At 41.4% G+C, this 20787-nt stretch overlaps 2 protein-coding genes across 15 annotated transcripts; one reads left to right on the top strand and one right to left on the bottom strand.

Moving 5' to 3' along the window:
- Positions 1–196: 196 nt before the first annotated feature.
- LOC111252249 (uncharacterized) lies at positions 197–16697 on the bottom strand. 4 transcript variants are annotated; one of them, XM_022809782.2, is made up of 9 exons: positions 16601–16697; positions 15819–16074; positions 12888–13598; positions 11980–12641; positions 11495–11686; positions 9979–11253; positions 9663–9787; positions 9135–9280; positions 197–8499 (listed from the first exon to the last, which is right to left on the bottom strand). In XM_022809782.2, the coding sequence occupies exons 3-9, from the start codon at positions 13587–13589 to the stop codon at positions 8161–8163; spliced, it is 3441 nt and encodes a 1146-aa protein (XP_022665517.1). In that variant the 5' UTR covers positions 13590–13598; positions 15819–16074; positions 16601–16697; the 3' UTR covers positions 197–8160. The 4 variants fall into 4 exon arrangements, with proteins under 4 accessions (XP_022665517.1, XP_022665518.1, XP_086849193.1 ...); XM_022809783.2 differs by lacking the exon at positions 16601–16697 and having other exon boundaries at positions 15835–16172; XM_086993067.1 differs by lacking the exon at positions 16601–16697 and having other exon boundaries at positions 15115–16172.
- On the top strand, positions 16664–20434 carry LOC111252251 (uncharacterized). Of its 11 annotated transcripts, none has more exons than XM_086993090.1 (5): positions 16664–16802; positions 17715–17800; positions 19001–19339; positions 19813–20153; positions 20348–20434. In XM_086993090.1, the coding sequence occupies exons 2-4, from the start codon at positions 17780–17782 to the stop codon at positions 19978–19980; spliced, it is 528 nt and encodes a 175-aa protein (XP_086849216.1). In that variant the 5' UTR covers positions 16664–16802; positions 17715–17779; the 3' UTR covers positions 19981–20153; positions 20348–20434. The 11 variants fall into 11 exon arrangements, with proteins under 11 accessions (XP_086849216.1, XP_086849219.1, XP_086849212.1 ...); XM_086993093.1 differs by having other exon boundaries at positions 19058–19339; XM_086993086.1 differs by having other exon boundaries at positions 16714–17071.
- Positions 20435–20787: the final 353 nt, after the last annotated feature.

The raw sequence follows: 20787 nt of genomic DNA on the forward strand, positions 1-20787 counted from the left end.
TCTCTATGTATATGTATATGAGCAAAAAAGACGAAATATGGTGCTCACAGTGACCCCTGCCAGGTTACTTCAACAGCAATAATAGTCAATCAAAAATTGTTGTATTACTGGGGGTCGAAGATGATGCCGAAAGGTGGAGTGATGAGGCGTAATAGCTAGTTAAAAAAAATCACCACTTGTAATAAAAACACTTACGTCCATTCTTCATCGCGCTGTCATTTTTATTCTGTGTATAAACTATGCATTCTCATCAACGCACAACAACATGCACTCTTCTTACTTTCGTTGTTTTCTTATAATCTTGCTGAAGACATCTAAACAGCGGTCGTATTAATTCATCAGCCATTGTTCCAATATTTTTCGCATTCATCGTTCGGTTATCCGGTCCATAATTGTCATTTATGTGTCTATATATAGCTGTAATCAAGCGGCACACTGTTATTGTAAACCACTATAATCCTTGTGTGTTTATGTACCTGCGTAAATGATCACGTTTTTTCCGCGAGCCAGTTGATTGCACTACATACCAGAAATATATGAACGCAGGACCTCCTTAGCAGTTGCGGTTGAGCGATTACATGGTTTTTTCGCAAGTTTTAAACTGTGTTTTTATTTTGTCGTTGTAATACATCGAAACGTTCGAACCGTTGCGTCAATCCAAAAGTCCGCTCTGAAAAATACGCACGCTAGGTTCGGCAATAAGAGTAAATAAAATTTTTAAAAACTAACCAACAATGTTGCCATTGTTAGTTATTTTAATTGCCATTGCTAACCCTGCTTTTCTCTGCCGTTGTAAGCTGTGCGCAACACGTACGACACGGCGCCAAAATCGAGTAAACCCCGTCTTGATTATATAGTCGCGCTTTAGAACGCATCTCCCTTAGAATCTGATCGACAGGTGGTCAGAATTAGAAGAAATAGCATAGTACACAAATGGATCAATGAACGCAGACTGCTGTTCACTACATTCGGCAAATTTTCAACTCATTCGAACTGGGTCATATAGGAAGCAGTAACACGGGCTGTCCATATCTGAGCATATCGATCTGCACGTATTGAGTGGAAACCCATAATAACATATGTGTATTAGACAATTCTGTCTATTGGATATGGGTGTGTTTCTGATGCAAACAATACTCAACTATAACTTTCCGGCCTATGGACGACTGTATGCCATGCCATGCCATGCCATGTCATTTACAATAGTGGTTGTTTCCCAATTTGTTTCTACGAGCGATTGACACACCTAGCAAAACACGCGTCGTCGACGCTAATTAACGATCGCCTCGATATTATGAGCTTTGCTCCACTTCGAACAGTTGGACACTGGCGTTTTTGTAAAGTACGCTACACATATATTTTATTAATGGGGAAAATAGGTTAGCTATTTCGCATTTTTACACAACTGAGCTCGGAGAAGTACAGAAAAAATCACTGGTCTGCGGTAGATTAGGTTTGTTTTAGTTTTCAGTCTTTTTCAACATTTTTGACTCGATGGAGTCGATCTCTGCAAACATTAGTCAGTCAATTACTTTTCCTAGTTTGACTCGATACCACTTCTTCTATAATTAATTATTATCTATTATTTCCAGTTTATTTAGGATCATCAAAGACCGTATCACAATTTTTTCCACTGAATAGCTCATCAGCTGTTAACAACGGGGGAACAACCATGAACTCGTTAGCCTCTTAAATCGTTTGTTGACAAAATGTTTATTGTATATCTCTACGTGTATTTCGTGCTATTTCTTGCTTGTAGGAGCCATTTGTTTGTTCCAATCAACGTGTATGCATATATATTATATATCTTTTATTCCTTCTGTATTTACAATGCAAAAGTTTTGAGGCTTTCTTCTGCATCATAACAACAATAATAATAATAATAGTATTAATAAAAATATAACTAATAATAAGGCCAAAGTATGGCAAAAAAGCAACATGCGTATATTTATATGTGTAAATGCTGAGTAAATATCATATAGATAATCGGCCGAATATATATATATATATATATATATATATATATGTATTGTGACACTAGCGTTAATTGTGTGAGTAATTTTGTGACAGAGCAATGACCATGATGTATATATAGCCGCGTATTGTACGAGAAAAATAAATGCTATAAATCATAAAAAAATATACAGCCTTCCCAATATTGGTAATAAACATCATACAAATAGGGCATATATTGAGGTAACGATAATGATCCGGTAATAGCTTGAGATTATATTTATAGAATAAACGACGCTCATTATATTGGCACAAAAACCGAAGTTATTGCTAGTTCGATGAAACAAATCATGCACTCATTTATAAAATGCTTCTAAGTCAATCAGAGCTTTTCCGAACAATTTGTATCTCCGTTGATAATCTCCCATTTATCTTCTATCTAGTAGCGGCCGTAGAATAAACAAATAGTTTTGACTATAATTTGAGCTTTCCTACGCATCTCGTCTTCAAACGTCGCCCCCATCACAGACCTAGGTATCCAAATAAATGTAAACCTCATTCGTTTCATCTTCACTACGTTTCATCGACCTATTTCCTCGGATTTTCTATAATTTTTTTGTTCAAATTGTATTTCATGATACCTGTTCATAGACGGATATGTTCCACTGTAAAATATTTTTGCGTTTCACATATTCTAGAATATGATAGACGATACTTGTTATGATAAATATAGGGTTATTTATGTTTTTACGTGTATGTTAAAGTATAAATGAATACAATCGCATGCGTCCGACACTTGCAGGTACATGGAGTTAGCGATGATGATGAAAATGACCGTTATGTTAGTTAGACCATTAGAACGTAGAACGTCTTATTGATCCACAGCCAACTGGGTCATCAGTCTGCGATTTCATAAAGCATAAATGGGATTGTACTAGGAAATCCAAACAAAAAAACGTGGCGTCACAGTAAAGAAAAAAAACAAAAGTGTAAATCGCACGGTGCAGCAATTACTGTGACCGCTAAGATTTCGAGGCTAACTCCCAGAGAACGGCTGTAAGCATTGCTTAGCTGCGCATGCCAAACAAACGCATCTAAAATAAGCGAGACAAATCACTTTCGACCTTACAGCTTAGCTGCAGACTCGAATTTCTAGCTACAAAACGCTAAATGCCGCATCTACCACATTTAGGGGTTATTGGTGAGCACAATCAAAGGACAACTGTGAGAAATTATTCATTACTGCATGAGTAAACACGGTGTTCACAAATTCGAACAACTAATAACATACGCTACGTGGTTAGATCCATGATCTTGCCCCCACTATTGCACAGAGCACACATGCAACGGTATGGCTAAAAAAGACACAACTGGAATAAAAAACAAAAGGAGAAGAAATAAACGATACAGACTAATGAACTGAAAACATAATTGAATCAAATAAATAGTAACAATCAACATGATGTCAGTGACCATTGGAACATTTGAAGGGTGTACCTAAATAATTATGACTACTTCATTTGAGACCAATAACAATTGAGAGCAAAAGTCTAGCTCAGCTTCACCATACGACACGATATTGCTACACAACAACGAAAGGTTCCACTCAGACGGAAAACAGTACATCTGAGACTTTATGGCAAAGGAAGATGACGTGTGCATTCTGCAAATGATGTCGGAACAGTCGTTAATTGAAATAGGCATCCGACGTTGTTTGTCGTATAAGCGCGATCAACCGACCAAAGAAGCAAGGCTTTTACTCTTTTTTGCTTTACAAGATCGTTGCCGATTAAAGTATTGGCCCATCGCTTCGTTTGGCGACTTCACTATTCCTTTCTGTTCACCCAGTACGCCTGTAGCCAAAAATAATTGGGACAACAAGACCTAGAATAATAACAACAGGGGAATAATGCAGAATTCGCGCCGATTGGGGCAACATAAAAAGGCATTCACACGCTTGTGCTACAAAGAACACAAATGCTACAAACATAAATAACATAAAGAGGACAAAAGGTCTGCTCGTGTTCGCTGCCGCCTCATGAAAGGTCCGTAAGTAGCCCTGACTGAGTCGCCATCAGCCGTGTTCATAAATGCATGTACTCCCGCGGATACGCACGCCTACTTATTAGCAAGAACACAGAACACGTTGCTGACCCGCCCCACATATAACATATAGATATTATTACGTTGGCGGTTTGGGACGAGCATTGATTAACGATGACATTTGCTGTTCACATCATTGAAGAGAGAGAAAGAAGCGCAGCAAACGTATAGCGTTGCTTGAAGTCTGTCTCCCGTAGTTAAGCTTACGTTATTCGGACATTCGTACGTTCTCGCCTAACTGTTGTACGTCTAATCGTGTTCATCCTTTCGGACTACTTTCCCGAAAAGCCGTTCTTCCGTTCGTTTCCAGTTGTTGATTTGTAACCGAGGGATCATGCATCCGTACGCGAGGATCCAGCAGCCATTTTCAATCGAGAGCTCGTAGCTCTCAATGAGTTTGAAGCGTCAGTCTATATATGGTGTGTAGCGTGGATTATTTAGTGTACTGTATAGGGACAACTGGTAGACCACAAACCGGTCGGCCAATGCATAACAGGACACCGGCATAGAACCACTCGCGACCAGCCAGCTTCGTTTCGCTCCTGGCTTACGTTCACGAGCCATTCGCCTATCGAATTAAATTAACTGCTGCAGCTGAATGTAGCAGTTGGAGTTTTGTACAGGATGCACAGACGTTTTGCATTGGGTCAAATCCCAACGTCAACATGTCGACGATGGTTATGAGCGTTCAGCAGCAGTTCTGACGTCAGGGATATGGGGGGCAAGTGAGCACAATGCTCAAAGAACCATCCATCTGATATTACTGGCGATCACGATACACGCATTGCCCTAACTGATTCAAAATTAATTGTCGCTTGTTCGTACACGAAACTATATAATGATGCACAACAGAAGATCGTGCTGAGGCTAAATGTAAAAAATCATAGCAGGTTCCGCTAAAATTTTTCATCCAGCCAAAGAAGACGAGCATTGCTAGAAAAATTTATTTCCCATATGAGCCTTTTATGAAGGAGATCATTACTGAGCACATTGAAATACGCTTGCATATTAAAAATTTCAATATCTCTAGTCCAAATAACAGGCCGTGGTTCAATAGATAACTGATATCCAGTTCACATAAATGGCTGGGAGAATTACGGCGTCACACCGAGCCTCTAAGCAAACCATTCCAAAGTGTCAACGACAAAATCACTTCTTCGATTCATAGAGTGCCCGAAATATTTGTTGCCCTTCTCAACACAATACTAGCTGCACTAGGACATGATCATTGTTGCTCTAATTGTTCGATGTCGATGAAAGACCTTCTCTGCTGTCAATATTGACTTGCAGGCAATCGTACTATGGAGAAAGGACACGTATGGAAGAGTCTGATAGTGTTAGACAACTGCACTAAAAGCCGTATCCGTCTCTGGTTCGCTTTTCCACTTACGACTAGGCTCAAACTTTATTGTGTTTTTCATGTAAACGACAGTAGTACTAGCAATACAGATTAATTCTTAAGCAATGGCATTCGCTACAGAGCTCTGTTCTCCAGCCATTCAATCTCACTTCTTCTACAAAAGGCTTACGCTCTTTCATTGCGCAAGAACGCCATATCGATAACCGCCTTCAGCAACCGTTTCTATAGTGGAGCGATAGCGTCATTGTCTGCCGCTACGGCAGACCGAGTTCGACAGGCCGTCAATAGGCGAGGTGACTGAGCAGCCTGAAACGTGAAGGCAAGTGCCATGCCGATCTCACGCGCGACGAAACCAGTGGATAATTGAAACAGAAAATTTACCAAGCTACATGCATAGTACAATGCGACAAAGCACGGAAGCTGCCAGGAATAGCGTTGCGATACACCAGATCGTGCAAAAGTAATAACATAAAATCGTCGCTATGGCTAGCTATCCACGAACGTTAAAATAACAACAACAACATTTCGATTTTTTCCCTTGAAAAACTCGCATTGTGACTAGTTGCTCGGACATAGTGTCATTAACTGGACTGGGTTAGAAAGGACATAACCATCATTACAATTACGTATACCTATGTTGCCGTTCCAATCATCCTGCTGCTATATTAGGTGGGGTAAAAGCAAGCATTCGTTTGCACTTGAAATCGAAGAGTATTGCAACTTTTTTGTTGAAGTCCCGCATCTCCGCCTTCTAATTCACCGGACTAGCTGAAACTCGGACAAGTTCAAGCATTAACCAAGAATGTCCCGTTAGGTATTGGAGTCACATAAACAGAGATGTCACACCATAGATTAAAGCCCGCGCTTATAGTTCTAATTTGTCCTGGTACGTCCCACAACAAACAATCTTTCAAATATATAGGTACACCGCATTTTAAGTACAATAGATGACAGGCGAAACGAGCGATTGAAGCTTCGATATTGCTCCTAAAACGAGACAAAGTCCCGTTTCAATGGAAACCTGATGTACTTGAACACGAACAAAGTCGGACACTGCTGCTATTGTTAAGGTTCCCTCAACTAGGACACAAACAGTTTGGGAGACCACGTTAGAAAAAGGCGAGCAACAGCTGCGTAATGTTAACGGAAGTAGTAGTAATAATTTATTTATAGTAGGTTAGGTTATTAAGAGAACGGCGTTGCGATAAATATCGTACGGGGAACACAGGAGAATAACTAGCGGTAATATGAGGTAGGATATTACGAAAACAAGGCGCGTAAATCTATCAACGCAGAAAGCTGTCCGAGCGTGCAAGCGAAAGTATTGTAAACTCGCAGAATTTCTCCGGTTGCCACAGGTGGCACACTATAGCCAGCCGTCAATTCTAGGTCAAGTGATGATCACAGATCACACGATCTGCATGTATATATTATGTATAATGCATATGAGTAAAATCGTCCGCAGGTATAAACTAATATATGTACGTATATATAATCATGTATGTATGTATATATATATACTCCTGGGTATGTACATCGCCGAACGACTACACGAGGCACGTTGGGGCACTACGAGGGGCGGTGCCAATGTTTGCGCGATCGTTCCAAACAATTCAGAGCAACAACTACTGAGCGGATATGCGAAGAAGGTAGTCTATCTCGTCTTATACGTATTTTGTAGATAACAGGTTAATTTGGATTTTATCTCAACTTCTGAGTCGTTTCCTAAATTGTGAACCTATCGAAAAAATTAATTCAAACTTGCTGCTGGCAAACAAAAGAATCGTGAATCCGCATTTTCCACTGTTTAGGTAACTGTTGTAGCGATAGTTGCCTTTGGACGATCTGAGATTAAAGATACTAATCATAATAATAATCGTGATAGCTTTTATACCAGATCGGTAGCCTTACTTATCTAGATAAGCACAATAAAGTTACGAATATGTTGTATCCGATCTGAATAATATAATAATAACATAATATGAATATTGATTATATACCAGTAGTGGATGGAGCGTAATCATAGAATTAAGAATAGAGTCGCTCATCAAATATTTACAACAGACCTGTCCCTTTAAACTCGGATCCGAGGGCCGGCCTTGTTCCAGCTTCTACTGACAAATCGACCGACCAGCTAAATGAATATATTAATAAATGGCTAACGTAAATGTGTACGAATGCTACTAGAGTGAATGTTCTTTTTTGCGTAACGTTAGAATCGATGACTGAGGAAGCTTACCCCGTCGACAAGAATGTCATTTCCAGCCAAATGCGTTACGTCTCGCACACCATAACTTCTACGAGAGCAAGTTCAATTAGCACTAACTTGCGACACCATTGAGAAAACGACCACCCAATGACCTTCCAATTAACTTTACGTATTCGTAACAAATGTTGCAACATTGCACTTGGCCTGAACGCACACTAGCTTCAATGAATAGCTGCATCGCTCTTACGACATATTTGTATGGAGTAACTCTGCATGCCTGCTTTGTAGAATGAAAGTGCCATGACACGAAGCTCCGAACGTGATCTGTCTTTAACGAGGGCTCCAAGAGCCTTCTTTGCAAAACTTCGTCCACCTTGCCAACTTGGACGATTACAAAAGGTCGCAGCAACACCGTTTAGGATTGACGGTCTTCTGTACACTCGATGCACACATCGTGATCCGTGGGCGGTGTGCAACAAAGCATTCTGAACATCGCAGCTCGATATAGCGCCAATGCAGGTCCTTTCTAAGGCGCTCAGCCTTTTGTATTAGGTACAGCCTCTCCAAGTGGAGCAGAACACTGGACAGCTGGCCAAGATGGGTATCCAGGCCCTTCTGTTATTGACGATGGGCCCGTTAGCGGCGAGCCGTCAGTCTGCGCGTCGAACAGATCGAGTCCGTTCAGCGCACTACAATTCGACATCGCGGTATCGTTTACCGGCCCGGGAAGACCTGCGCAAACGCCATTTGTATTTGGTGGGATGGTACCGACCACCTGTCGTGACTGTTGAGCAAGTGGCAATTCAACGTTCGCCATCGATGCCTGATCTACCGCCTGAGTACTTGCGGATAGCGGAGGTAATACTTTTTCCACCTGGCGAAAAAAAAATTGAAAGGTTTTCATAAAACTTACACAACAGATTATCGACCGACAGAGGCATGATTTGGAAAAAGGTAAGGATGTTGCCAGTGTTCCACATATACGAATCATAGTACATTTTCTGATAAAACTTCTGCTACAAGGCTAATTTCAGTTCAGATCAGCAAGATTCATTAGTAAAAATGGTACGACGTCGCTGAGAATGTGTTAAACCTGCGGGACTTCCCTTATAGTTTTACAGACAAATCTTAGCCAACTAGATCGACTCATTTTCACTTTGATAGTGTTGTGTTTATTTTTCTTCATTTTCTTGTACAAACAGTACATTTTCAATCGTGCTACGGAGCCAGCTTCTGGACAGGTAAACATAAAAATAATTGTGTTTATTGACGTATGTAATTATAATGGCTATGTGGAAATTTCACTTTATGCTAACAACAAATAGAAAAAAACAAATTATCACGAGCATTCGATCTCGGTATTACATGAGGATTGAAGGATCGATTATACGAATTTAATACCAAAAAATATAGGAAAAAGCTACAGGTACAAGCGGTACTTTTTGAAGCATGTACTTCAGTAAATACCACCATTCCAGTGATGATAGTAGCGATTTTGTGATAATTTACCTGGCCATGTTGTTGTTGCTGATCATGCAGTTGCGTTGCGAGGCTGTAGTCAGAAGCTCCTGAGCCTCGCTGATATAGTGACTTCTGTTGTAATGATGAGCTAAAGGCAGGTAAACTTGGCAGCACTTTTTGAGGCTTCGGCGCTTCTGCAATACAAGCAAGTTATAAAAGAAGTCTAAGTTTTAAAAACACTTTCTATATAGAGATCGCTATGATTACTAAAAGAGAAAAGTCATTTTAGATAATATCTCAATCACACCTAAATCAACGTATCTCCGACTCATCTTTTTAATAACTTCGCTAAAACGATTTTTTATGCAACTTGATTATATAATCAATTCCAGTTAAAGATAATAAAGAAGTTCCTAGCAATGGTTCGAAGTGAATAAGCTTGGCAGTAGATTTATTTGAATCAAACTAGTGCTTCATACCACAGTTCATTGTACTGTTATATAGCAAGGAAGCTTTAAAAAATGAGTGAATTTAAGGAACGATCGTCAGTACGAAACAGCTATAAATCGCGTTTACCATTGTTGTATGCTGTTATCTCCTGGGTGGGACTCAGATATAGCCGTTGATGTTGGCTTAACTGGAGAACGTCCACTGTCAAAGGCGTTGCCAAAGAATCCGCCTGCACTCTGCTGTTCATGAAGCTGCCAATGCATCAATACCCGAAAAAAACATAACTATAATACCTTACACACGTTTCACATCTATCGTTGGAGTACTTGAATTTTGCCAGAATTGTAAATTCAATAGAGTAAGATCTCTCACTGTACAAGTATAGATGAGAACTAAAATATGGAATTCTACTCAATGGTTTATCGTTTTATTTTATCCTCACCATTGGTTTTGCGTCGACTTTAAATAATTCGTAGCTGGAGATTTTCTAGCTAGAAGGCTTCGCAGTTGAGGCGCTGCCACTATAGGGACGGCACTCCGGGAGATTTCCACATGAGGTTTCTTTGGCAGCGATGGAGAAAACATGGTCCTGTTTTCCGTCTTGACCATGGCCTGCTGTGACTGTGCCAGCTCCCAGGACTGCTGGTTCGAATCTTGACTGAGAGGTCTTGATATGTCGTAAAAATATAACCGCCTATTTCCTATTGAAGCGCCTCCAGCGTTGCTCGCTTGCTGTTGGCCAAACGGGCGTTGAGTAGAGTTCGTTTCCCTAGCTGCGATGTTCGCATATGTCTGATTCAGTGATTCAGTAGTTTGATTTACAGATGTTTCGTTATACCTGCCCATCGAACTGTGAGTATCGTTTGAAGTTGTCGAACCTACAAATGCTTCTGGTTGTGAAGAAAACTCTGGAGATAAGAGTCTTGCCATCAATTGAGCAGGTACTCCAACTTCAGTGGCGGTCTGTTGTTGAACCGCTGACGACGCCGACGTAATTCGTGTACATGATGGAAGCGCATCGATCTTTGACGAACTGTGTCCCATTACGGTTGAGCCGTTCGTTATGAGCGGATAGGATGGAGCAGTGTTCACCTGTTGTGCTTGAGATAACGAGCCAGTCCGTGTTGATGATAATGAACTGTTCGTAGTCATCACCTGTGGTATGGTGCAACGATCTTCTTTTTTAAGCTTTGCGAGAATTTTCGAAATTTCGTCATCGGCTTCCTCCGTTAGAGATTTCTGTGTTGTTATGAAGGTGCCGGGCAGTGAAATGCCACTTGCAAAAAAGCTTTCATCAACTGGTGCGCTAGTTGCGGGAACGGCGTTGTAAACTGGAGAGTTCCTACTCACGATTGGTGACGATTTTAATTGCGGCATCTGTTGCTGCTGCTGTTTACCTGACTGATAGATGAACGAGTTAACGTCCAGATGCGAACTTCTGGCAGTTGCTGGCTGAATGCCGCAAGTATTACTGCTGAAACTGTCCCCGGTTGTATCCAAAGGGATGGCAGTGGGGCAAAGTCCGTTGGACGTAAGCGAGCTATAATCGTTGATATTGGTGGAGTCACCTACAAGAGGTGAAGTGGGATAACTTGCTGCTTGGCCTAATGGATAAATGGCGCTGTGACCTAAACGCTGTTCCGTATTTCGTGCTGCAGCCATCTCACCTCGTAACCGACTCATTGCCTTGAAGAGCTGCTCAGCACTTCGGGATACCCTGAGGAAGGAAAAACGCGATCAAATTCAAGGACAGTCTATCCATGTTAGACCAGGAAGGAATAACGGCACGCTACTGTATGACATACAGGGGAAATAGCGTATAAAAGCAATGGGACCCCTCATTGAAAGCGAAAGAAACAACAGCTTCGTCTACATTAAGCAAGTCTGTAACATGGCTAAACAAGTCTTCTTCAAGCTTGAGTCAGAAACGAAATGGTCTCGAAGACTAATTTACTCACCGACGCAACGACGTGTGCTCTTCGGGGGGCAGCAGGGCTCTCTGCAGAATGGATAATCGCTGAAGAATCTTGGAGAGTACAGTCTTTTTTTGAAAGACGCTAAGCACCGTGACCCATTTGCTTTCGGAAGGAGATTCAAGCAAAGCCGAGAAAGCTTCTTCTAGATAGATTGTGTAGGAGCGAACCGCTCTCCTTGAGTACAAGATAAACACCAACAACAACGTTACTTGCTATATACTTGGGATACGCCTGTCTTGTGTATCGTATCTAATTCCTGGGCGATAAGTCAAGGCGTGCATACTCGCCACATCTAATAAATGAATTTCTGAAATAATCCAACATTGCATAGGGTTATATTTGCACTAGAATAAAAAAACTAGGCTGATAATGGCTAACTATTAAACAGTGCTTTGTTTATGGCTCATCTTCAACGTGTAAATATCGTATGCCTGAAAAACAACTTCACAACCAACGACTAAACTTACCTTACGTGGCTTCGCCAGACGTCAGCATCAACTCGACACGGGACGCCGTCGCTGTGATTATGGAATGACATTGGCGTTTCATAGGAGGCTGTACTTAGTGTAGTAGATGCTGCTGTCGTCGTCACCGAAACCATCGGGACGTATATTTGTTGATTCGGAGAGGTTGCCGTTAGTGAGATTTGGTGAGTGTCACCTATAACGCAATCTGTTCCGGTCGTGGTAGTAACAGATTGCCTGAGGGAATTAGTGCAGTGCTTGTTTGAGATGTCGTTCGAAAGTTCTCTGTCTGGAATATTCAAAGTCACCACTACGCCCTGCGCCGGCGACATCTTTGGATTAGGGGGTCCGATCCCGTTGATCGTGTGGACTGACTGTGAAGCAATGGCTGGGGGCAATGTTCTGGAAGGTTGCTTGCGCGTCAATTCGGATGGACTTTGCGGACCCTCAGGTAGTGATAATATGGCAGGTAATCGAGCAAGACCCAGTCGAGCTCTACCAGACCCGCCGCTGGTGCTCATTGCACCCACGATCTCTGCAGGTAGCGCTACATTAGCTGGACAGGGCTCAACTCGTTCTGGATGCGTTGGACTCGTTTCACTCACAGACAAAACCTGATTTAATGACTCTGGCCTAAAATCGTCTGTTTCGCGCTCTAATTCCTCCTATGAAATTGGATATAAATTTAAGGCAATGAAAATTAATGTTTTAGAAACAAGTTAATAATAAATAAAGTATTGTATTTATCTAACACTTAATAATATTATGCGTTAATAAACTGAAAAGTTTTAAAAGAATGGAAAGTAACATCACAGTAGAATGTGTTACGTAGATACGGAGTTTCTTAAATTTGTGCTTCATTTAACCGTCACATACGTTCGTTTAGCTAATAAACAGTCTTGAAATACTACCATGCATTGAGGCCACGTTGTTTCTGTCAAGTCTTCCTGATCTCCTAAGGTGGCCCACTGCAAGCTCCTTGAGAGGTCCCCGGCCACCTCAAGGTGAATGATCAACGGTTTCACGTCCAACGGTGGACTTACGACGTTATTAATTTCCGTTTTCTGCGACAATGTAGGTGCCTGTCCGAGATGCATCCCAGTAGACGGTGAAATCCCACTGGGTGTATTCGGAGTTGGAGTAAGCTGTTGCGATGTTGGCGGCGTCAGTTGCAATATATCGTTTCGTGATTCCATAGTCGGCGACAAAGCTGGTGCCGTTGACGACAAAGGCGTCATTGGCAGCGCTGTCATTGGGACCTTTTTCTTGGGTCCAGCAAAGCCTCCCCTCGGCGAACAGTACTCGCGCTGCAGTTTGCATCGTATGCACAAACTGCTGCCGGATCCGGATTTGGGCCGCGCCTTGCACCGAGAGCATTTGTGGTTGGCGCCTCCAGCCGCACCTTGTGCCCCTTGATTGCCCTGCTGCTTTTTTGTACCGCTCGCTCCTCCGCCGCTGGTCCCGGTGCCACTGCTGGTCGAGCCAGAATAGGATGTGTTGCCATTTGGCGGGCCAATTTGTGGCGGAGGCGTCACGAGCAAAGCGATACCGGGCGAAGGGGGCACACGGCGGGGCAGCCCTCCCATCGCAGGCAACAGTGCACCGCGATGCATGCGCGCCACCTATTGGTCAGTAATAACAGCAGAACCAAAAAAATATACCAATAGCAACAACAACAACAACAATACTAGCAATAACAGTTACGAACAATACAAAAATTAGTAGCACTTTAAAATATAGGCAGCTAGTTTTCAAATGAAGAACAATACCTAACTGACTTACGCAATCGTAGTATTAATAGTAATAATAATAAGAGCAAGAAGAATGACACTCCGCATCATAGTTGTTATAGCCTGGCTATCGTGAATCCTTAGATGTTGCAAACTCCCTGACGCATTTTTTTTGCAATTTAGTAAAACTCTCAGTTATTAAAAACTGTCTAAGGTTAGCTGAAGCATCACGCATCCCGAATAAATACTTGTACGACTTTCTTTATTTAAATCTGTAAAGGGTTTCCGAAAACACATCTACGTAATATCGCAACAAATAACGTAACAAAGAGCTAAAATATCATAATTACGATGGTAGTTTGATCAGTTAATAATGCTGACTTACGAAAATAAAGCAATATCAATCAAATCATTTTGAACAGAATCAATTCGTCATCCGAAATAAAAAAAAATTAATCAAACAAAATTGTTCACAAAATTGAATAAAATATATTTGAATTAATTAAAAATTAAATAGAAATTTATTCAGGGATTCAACGGCTTAACACCAACGAACGATATTCAGCGATAGAACAAAAACCTACTACAAATATAACTACTGCAAGATTACTGTTTTGTTTTGTACATGCTCTGCAAAAATACGTTGATAAGTATGACAATTGTTAATATTCTATGTAACTCATAATTATTCGACATATTTTTAAACTGCATCCTTTCAGTCTTCTGCAGCGCTAGCAAAAATTCATAAATACTTTTAAATTTCATTCTTGTCATTTTAAGTCTAGAACTATTTTACGGTTGTGTTGTTGGCGCCTGTTAGTCTTTAAGAAATCTGCAAATTACAACCATTTACTCTACCATTATCGTCGTCGGACATTCCTGACAAATGCAACGAACTCTAAACCCATAGATGCAAGAAATACATTTTCTGTTTATTGAATGTTATTTATTTTTCTCAGGCTTTACCAGGACTCGTTAAGGTGTAGCTCACACTGACCATCGGAACTTTGAGAGCGCCCTTTCATCGAGTTCATAAACTTTTATACGAGGCAAAGCATATATGTTTGCCAACAGCTTCGTACAGCTTCACGTCACACAGCGTTCCCACTATAGGAATGTTCGCATATCCCATTCCTAATTGCATTTCTACACTCCCGCCGGGAGAAGCTTACTTCTCACCCTCAAACAGAGCAAGCGACCACTTTCTGTGAACTCGTAATAAGTTCGCCTGATCACTTTGTAATTATCTTCATTTTTACTAACTTGTTAAAAGCACATTCTGTTATTACTATAATATCTTGAGATGTTCTCTCAAGGATCATATCTAGCTGCATTCAACCTCAATCTGCCTGCTCTTCTCTGTCGTCTTCCATTATTAAAACAGTTCTACATATGTCTAGCTAATTACCACATCGTTCCTGAACGGCTAAAATCGCGCCATCTCAGCTAAGCACGCCGACAACAGAGTGCTACGGCTAGTTAGAACCGGATAAAACCTTAAAGTACGAGTAGTAGGCCCCAATCTGCATGATGACGCGAGATCCACCGACTGTTCAAACAGAGAAACAGCTGATCAACACGAATCGGCCTGAACCGGTAGGAAATAGGAAACATTTAAAAAATCGGCACTCCAGCTTCCTAACCATCACTTCACATCGTTCGTGTTTCTTGGTGATCATAGCTATTTTAGCACACTTGGCAACATAACTGGGCTATATATGATTCCTGTATACCGCTACCGCAGGAATAATGAACGAACAGCAGTACATGTCGTCTCAGCTCTGGTAGGTTTGGCTTAGGCAGCATTTGCTGGAGCTGGAGCTCCCCGCACATCAGTGACCTGCCCTGCCCAGCCCAAGCATTGAACAATTTCGATATGCACTTTTCCGTGGCGATTTTATCTTATCGACTCCTATGGTGAGATGGAGAAACTGACGGTAATGAGGACTTCGCCTCTCGATTATCGGAGACGTCCCGCACAATCTACAATAGAGCCAACTTGTAATTCGTAGCGAAAAAATCTATTTATTCAACGCATCGTCTAATTCAATGAAGGGAAAAATCACAGCCATTCGTTTAATCACACAGTCTCAAATCTTCCGACTAACCTACCTGCTCGGCAACTCACATCGGGCTGGCCGCTGGACGCACTTTCACGTAGATAAACTCACTCATACAGCTCCCGAGTTGCAATCACACAGTTTATAGTCAAACGCTAATACGGTGCAGTAAAGTTCGGATGCAGCTTTCACTTGCCAGATGGGTGCGAACAACAGCTGGAGTTGGGGCCGACAGCGTTTGCCATGTCGTCAGCTGTGGCTGGCCAGATGAACTCAATTCGAGTACTCGATACTGGTACAATTACTTGCTGCAACAAATACGACCGCACGAAACAACTCAGAACAAGGTTCGTGTCGCTCGGTGTTATTGAATATTGTGGCTGCCGCTGCTTCTACGACGGCAAGTGGTGTTCCTACAGCGGCCGCCGCCACTGACGCCGCCGCCGCCGCCGACGCTGCTACTGCCACTATTGCTGTTACAGGCAAAGCACTAGTGGGGCACACACTCACACAGGGCCGTGAAGCACACTCACAGATAAACGGCCACCATGCGAGCGTGTGCGTTTGTATGTGTTTGTGTGTGTGTACATGTGTATGTATGTGTTTGTATGTATATGTGTGGGTGTGTGTGTATATGAGCGAGTGTGTATGCATGTGTGTATGTGATGGGTGTATGTACAGGGCCTTGTGTGTTACTGGCGCCGAATTTGTGTTAAGGGCAATTTAGATGTGTGTGTAAACGTGCGACGAGCTGTTCTTTCACTTCCAATGATGATCTGTTAACAACAGATATCGATGTATATGCAGTAATGTTAGACGACAAGAAAAACAAACCCTATTGTGTTGTACCACAACATGTGGCCCTCTCCGGTGACGATGTTCTTTGACGTCAAACCTATTCGTATCGGTGACTAGCGACTGTGGAGTGCCGCAGAGACAGCAAGTCTTCCTTTATCCGTTCGGATCAATACGGATCAAGCGCATCATCGCGTTGGCAGCGAATGGCGGCGGAGAGTGGAACGACTGGAAAACGAATGTGCGTGGAAATTGAAGTGTCTGTGAACAGAAATGGCGGGAAATGAATGCGGGCTCGGCAAGAGGAGTTGACAGAAAATGACAACAGGATGGCCGAGGATTAAATAGGGTCGACAAACGGGCTTTGGGAAGCCATTGGAAACGTAGGCGATGTCATCTACGTATATGTCACTCGTTTTGGAGTCTGTTTGTGTTATCCAGTAGCACTAACGTTTTCACGACGTGTCCGCATGATCAATTTTTTTTAAATGGACACGGGGAGTCTATATGGTAAGCTAGATTACCATTACTGCACCTAAGCAAGCGTCTATCTGTTGGGAAGCGAATAGTTCATGGGACCGTGGTAAATAGGTGACACAGAATGGCATTTTGAAGACTGATTAGTAAAAACCAACACGAGCTAAGTGTGCGGAATACTTTCGAGGATCCCAAACCTGTACCTCCTCAACACATTGTGTTTCATTGAACAGATCTTCAAATCAGCACGCATAAATAAATTTAACTTTTAGCTAGTTTTTCAAATAATCATACATTATTGCGCTTGGTGTATTGAAAAAAAGTGGAATTTTTATTTAAAACGAAATAGCGAAAACCATAATTAATAATTTTATTTTGTGTTAGGCCAAAAGGCAAACGGGGAACTGTGTGGTTAATCAAGAAAATAGAAGAAAGTTTCCCAGTTTATATTTTCTAACTATTTTCAAAACTTCGAGTTTTTTTTTTTATTTGCCGTCTATTTTACACCTCTCTTATCACAAAAATATCGCATGGGTTTGCCAATAGAAACCAAAGTGCACAAATAGGCTAAACAATACTCTGATTAGTTTTGTAAAAGGCAAATATATCATAATATCTACTTTTCACATAATCTTGCAAGTGATGAGATAAATAATGTTTTTTCCTTGTTTTTTAGCATTTTTGGGGATTCGAAACCGGACTCACGGTTTGTTTCGTGCTAAAAGCCAATCATCTGAAGCAATGCTGGACACTAGGACCTGTGTAAGATGCCGATACTACATGATGCCGTAAAAAGCGTTACACACACGGCCATTAGAGAGTGATAAATGTACATAGACAAAAGAGAGATCCTCGCTTTGGCTAATCTATTTTTGGTCAAAGTCTAACTGATTATCAATTTATAGTTCATTTGTTTTGTTGTTGTGTTTTTTGCGGCAAACGGATACAAACTGAGGTGTGGCGGAGCCTAGTAGCCCGCATGAGCGCACATCTGGCAGACGTTGTTGTTGTTGTTATTAGATGTGATATTATATCGTTAGCTCTCCGTCGAAGTGCGGTGCCGCGTTGCTGTGAGCGGCGAGCGAGCCAAAGAGGCCCTTTTACTGGAGTACCATCGACTGAATCGAAACAGCTGATCAACTACATATCCTACCGTCCGTTGATATATATATATAAGCAGAGTAGTGTTTTTGCCAGTGGGGATTTGACCAGCTCTGTTAGTAGCAAGATAGCTGATATGTATTTTTCAATTTGCCTATATAAGACATTGTTTTACCTTCACCCCATAATCACATACCCAATGATTACTGTTAAACGTTGTAGAATATGAAAATTTATGCTGATGTGCGGTGGTATGTGTTATGAATCGCCTACGTGCGTGATCTCGCGATATACCGTAATCACCATAAACGGCGCACAACTGTAATGAATGACTCGCCAATTTGATTCTTTTATCACGTACTAAACGAATATTCATCTCATTGTGAAGCAAAGTGTCAACTACGGAATAAGTTTTTAAGGTTTTGTGCTAGAGTCCAAATCATGGATCCATCAGTGGTTTCTATTTTATGTTTTATGTTTGACAAGCGTTGTTGGCATAAGACACGCTTTACAACTAGCAACATATAGAAACGACGTATTATAGATATTCCATGAGAATTGAAATAGCGATTTGCCAACAACGATAATAACTAGCGGTGTAAACATAGTGAGATGCATGCATCGTTCACTTGTGCGTGCGTATCGTTAAAATAAACAAAGCTACAACAAGCGTTAAAAATTTCGCCAGTCGCTTTTGATGCTGTTAGCACATTGACTTTCTCCCTTTTGGCCAGTGGAGCGCGAATTACTACGGAGACGAAGTTTTCTACTGCCGACCACGGCCTCCGTTGTCATCCTGTGCTGGATATCTTTCTAGCCATTATCGTCATGGTTAGCTTAAGGTTAAGACGACTGTTACAGGCACTGTTCATGACGGGACTAATATTTCTCGTCTATCAAATATACTATCTCGGTCAGCTGCAGTCAGGGGCACAGGTATCGAAACGCCGGCGACTACCTCTGCCCCCACCGCCTTCGCCGCCCCAAATAATGCCCCTCGGAGTGGCTCCACATTGGGCGCATCTCTATTGGCATGAGGGCGCTACAGACTATTTCCAGTGTGGTGGGCGTGAACATCATGGAAAGTTGGTCGACTGGAAAAAAATAAATGATAACTACTGCGACTGCGGCGCAGGCGTTGAAGTCAATGATGAGCCTGCCACTGGAGCGTGTCCTAATACTTACTTTGTGTGCACTCGGGTTAGTTTCTCTGTAGAAGGGTGTGAGCATAATTTAACCTTGTGTATTGCTCGTTTGTTATTTATTCTAAAGTAATGGAAAAGAACTTAAAATTTCTTTCTTTCGAGATCTACATGATCGTGTGCGCCATGCTAGAGAAAATATTTTTTCGCTTACTTAATATGAGTAGCATGATTAATTTTTTTTTGTTGCATATCCGTTACCAGATCTATATGTACATTTATTACATACTATTATAAGAAAACTTCCATACCATTGACCAAGATAGAAATGACAGCACAGATCCTAATAATCCTAGTAGGCATACTTCCACTTCTCAAGCGAAATGTTTGTTTTGTTTTATATGCATAACTTACACAAGAACTTCGCATGGCCTCACTTTGAATATTGGAGGACGATGGCCGGTGCAGTCCCGTTTAGTCACAAGAAGATATTATGTGTTTTTTGTATTAAATGTTTGCCTCTCTTTGCAGGATACCACTGTCAAAGTGCCATCTTCACGTGTCGATGATGGAATCTGTGACTGTTGTGATGGCTCGGATGAGCCGAATGACGTTTCACTTCCAGAATTTGCCCACATTACGAGACAACAACAGCAACATCATCGCGTGTTTCAGACGCCATGCCAATACCGATGCTAGCCCTTGTTCGTTCTGAAGCGTAAACCGTAGTAAAGCGCCTAAAGATAGTGAACAAATAGGACCAAAGATTGGAAACTGACATATGAAGTCCGATTTGCGACTACCGGTCCAGCTACAAAAACAGTGACCCAGTAATTGCCAGAAGGCCTCTACAGAAATGAGCGGAATTTTAAGTAATGGAATTGTATATATTCTGCAGTATGTTCAGTTATATTACAAACGATTAATATTTAGATACTGAGTTTAAACATTTAACCGGAGCAATAAAAAGCGCAGGTGGTAATGCCAATCCTAATTCAATATGCTTTTATGATTCCTATCACTTCTTCAAATCTTTTAAGACGTTCTCTGCTTGTTCGTCTTACAGGTGCTGAAATCAACTTCTACAGGAAGATGATGTATATATGCTTGTTATTACCATTGTAAATAAATTAGAGACATTTTTTAAGAAGAAGGTTCATGTATTAACTAGATGTGGGTGTATATTGAATTAACGTTATATTCATAGATATTTTCTAACGCGAACCATTGTATATTCAGGGTAGTACCTAACTCTTCATATCTTAGGGACACAGTTCTTTCACTACTGTAGCTCGACCACAAACAGTTACTTCTAAATCGATAATACACTATCGCAATTCAAATTAAGCTTGGTGCCATGTGGCCCTATTAATGATAAGATCCCTTTCCAAGCTACAGCTAAACACACGTATTCGGAGTGTGGAGTAATCAAGTCTGTATACAATAATTATGAAACGCTTAAAACTAGATCCAGAAAAACGAACGATACGATAACAAAAAACTTCG

The sequence above is a fragment of the Varroa destructor genome, unplaced genomic scaffold, assembly GCF_002443255.2.
Source record: "Varroa destructor unplaced genomic scaffold, Vdes_3.0 BEIS01000006.1, whole genome shotgun sequence".
Taxonomy (NCBI): Eukaryota; Metazoa; Arthropoda; class Arachnida; order Mesostigmata; family Varroidae; genus Varroa; species Varroa destructor.

Bases quoted from the DNA above. Each gene is read 5' to 3' on its own strand.
- LOC111252249 (XM_022809782.2), bottom strand. From the start codon at position 13,589: ATGCATCGCGGTGCACTGTTGCCTGCGATGGGAGGGCTGCCCCGCCGT. The intron at 12,642-12,887 runs GTAGTATTTCAA...CCAATTTCATAG, and splicing joins CAACGTGGCCTCAATGCATG to GAGGAATTAGAGCGCGAAAC. The intron at 9,281-9,662 runs GTAAACGCGATT...CTTGTATTGCAG, and splicing joins GATAACAGCATACAACAATG to AAGCGCCGAAGCCTCAAAAA.
- LOC111252251 (XM_086993083.1), top strand. From the start codon at position 18,018: ATGAGCGCACATCTGGCAGACGTTGTTGTTGTTGTTATTAGATGTGAT. The intron at 18,255-19,000 runs GTTAGTAGCAAG...CGACTGTTACAG, and splicing joins GTGGGGATTTGACCAGCTCT to GCACTGTTCATGACGGGACT. The intron at 19,340-19,812 runs GTTAGTTTCTCT...CTCTCTTTGCAG, and splicing joins CTTACTTTGTGTGCACTCGG to GATACCACTGTCAAAGTGCC.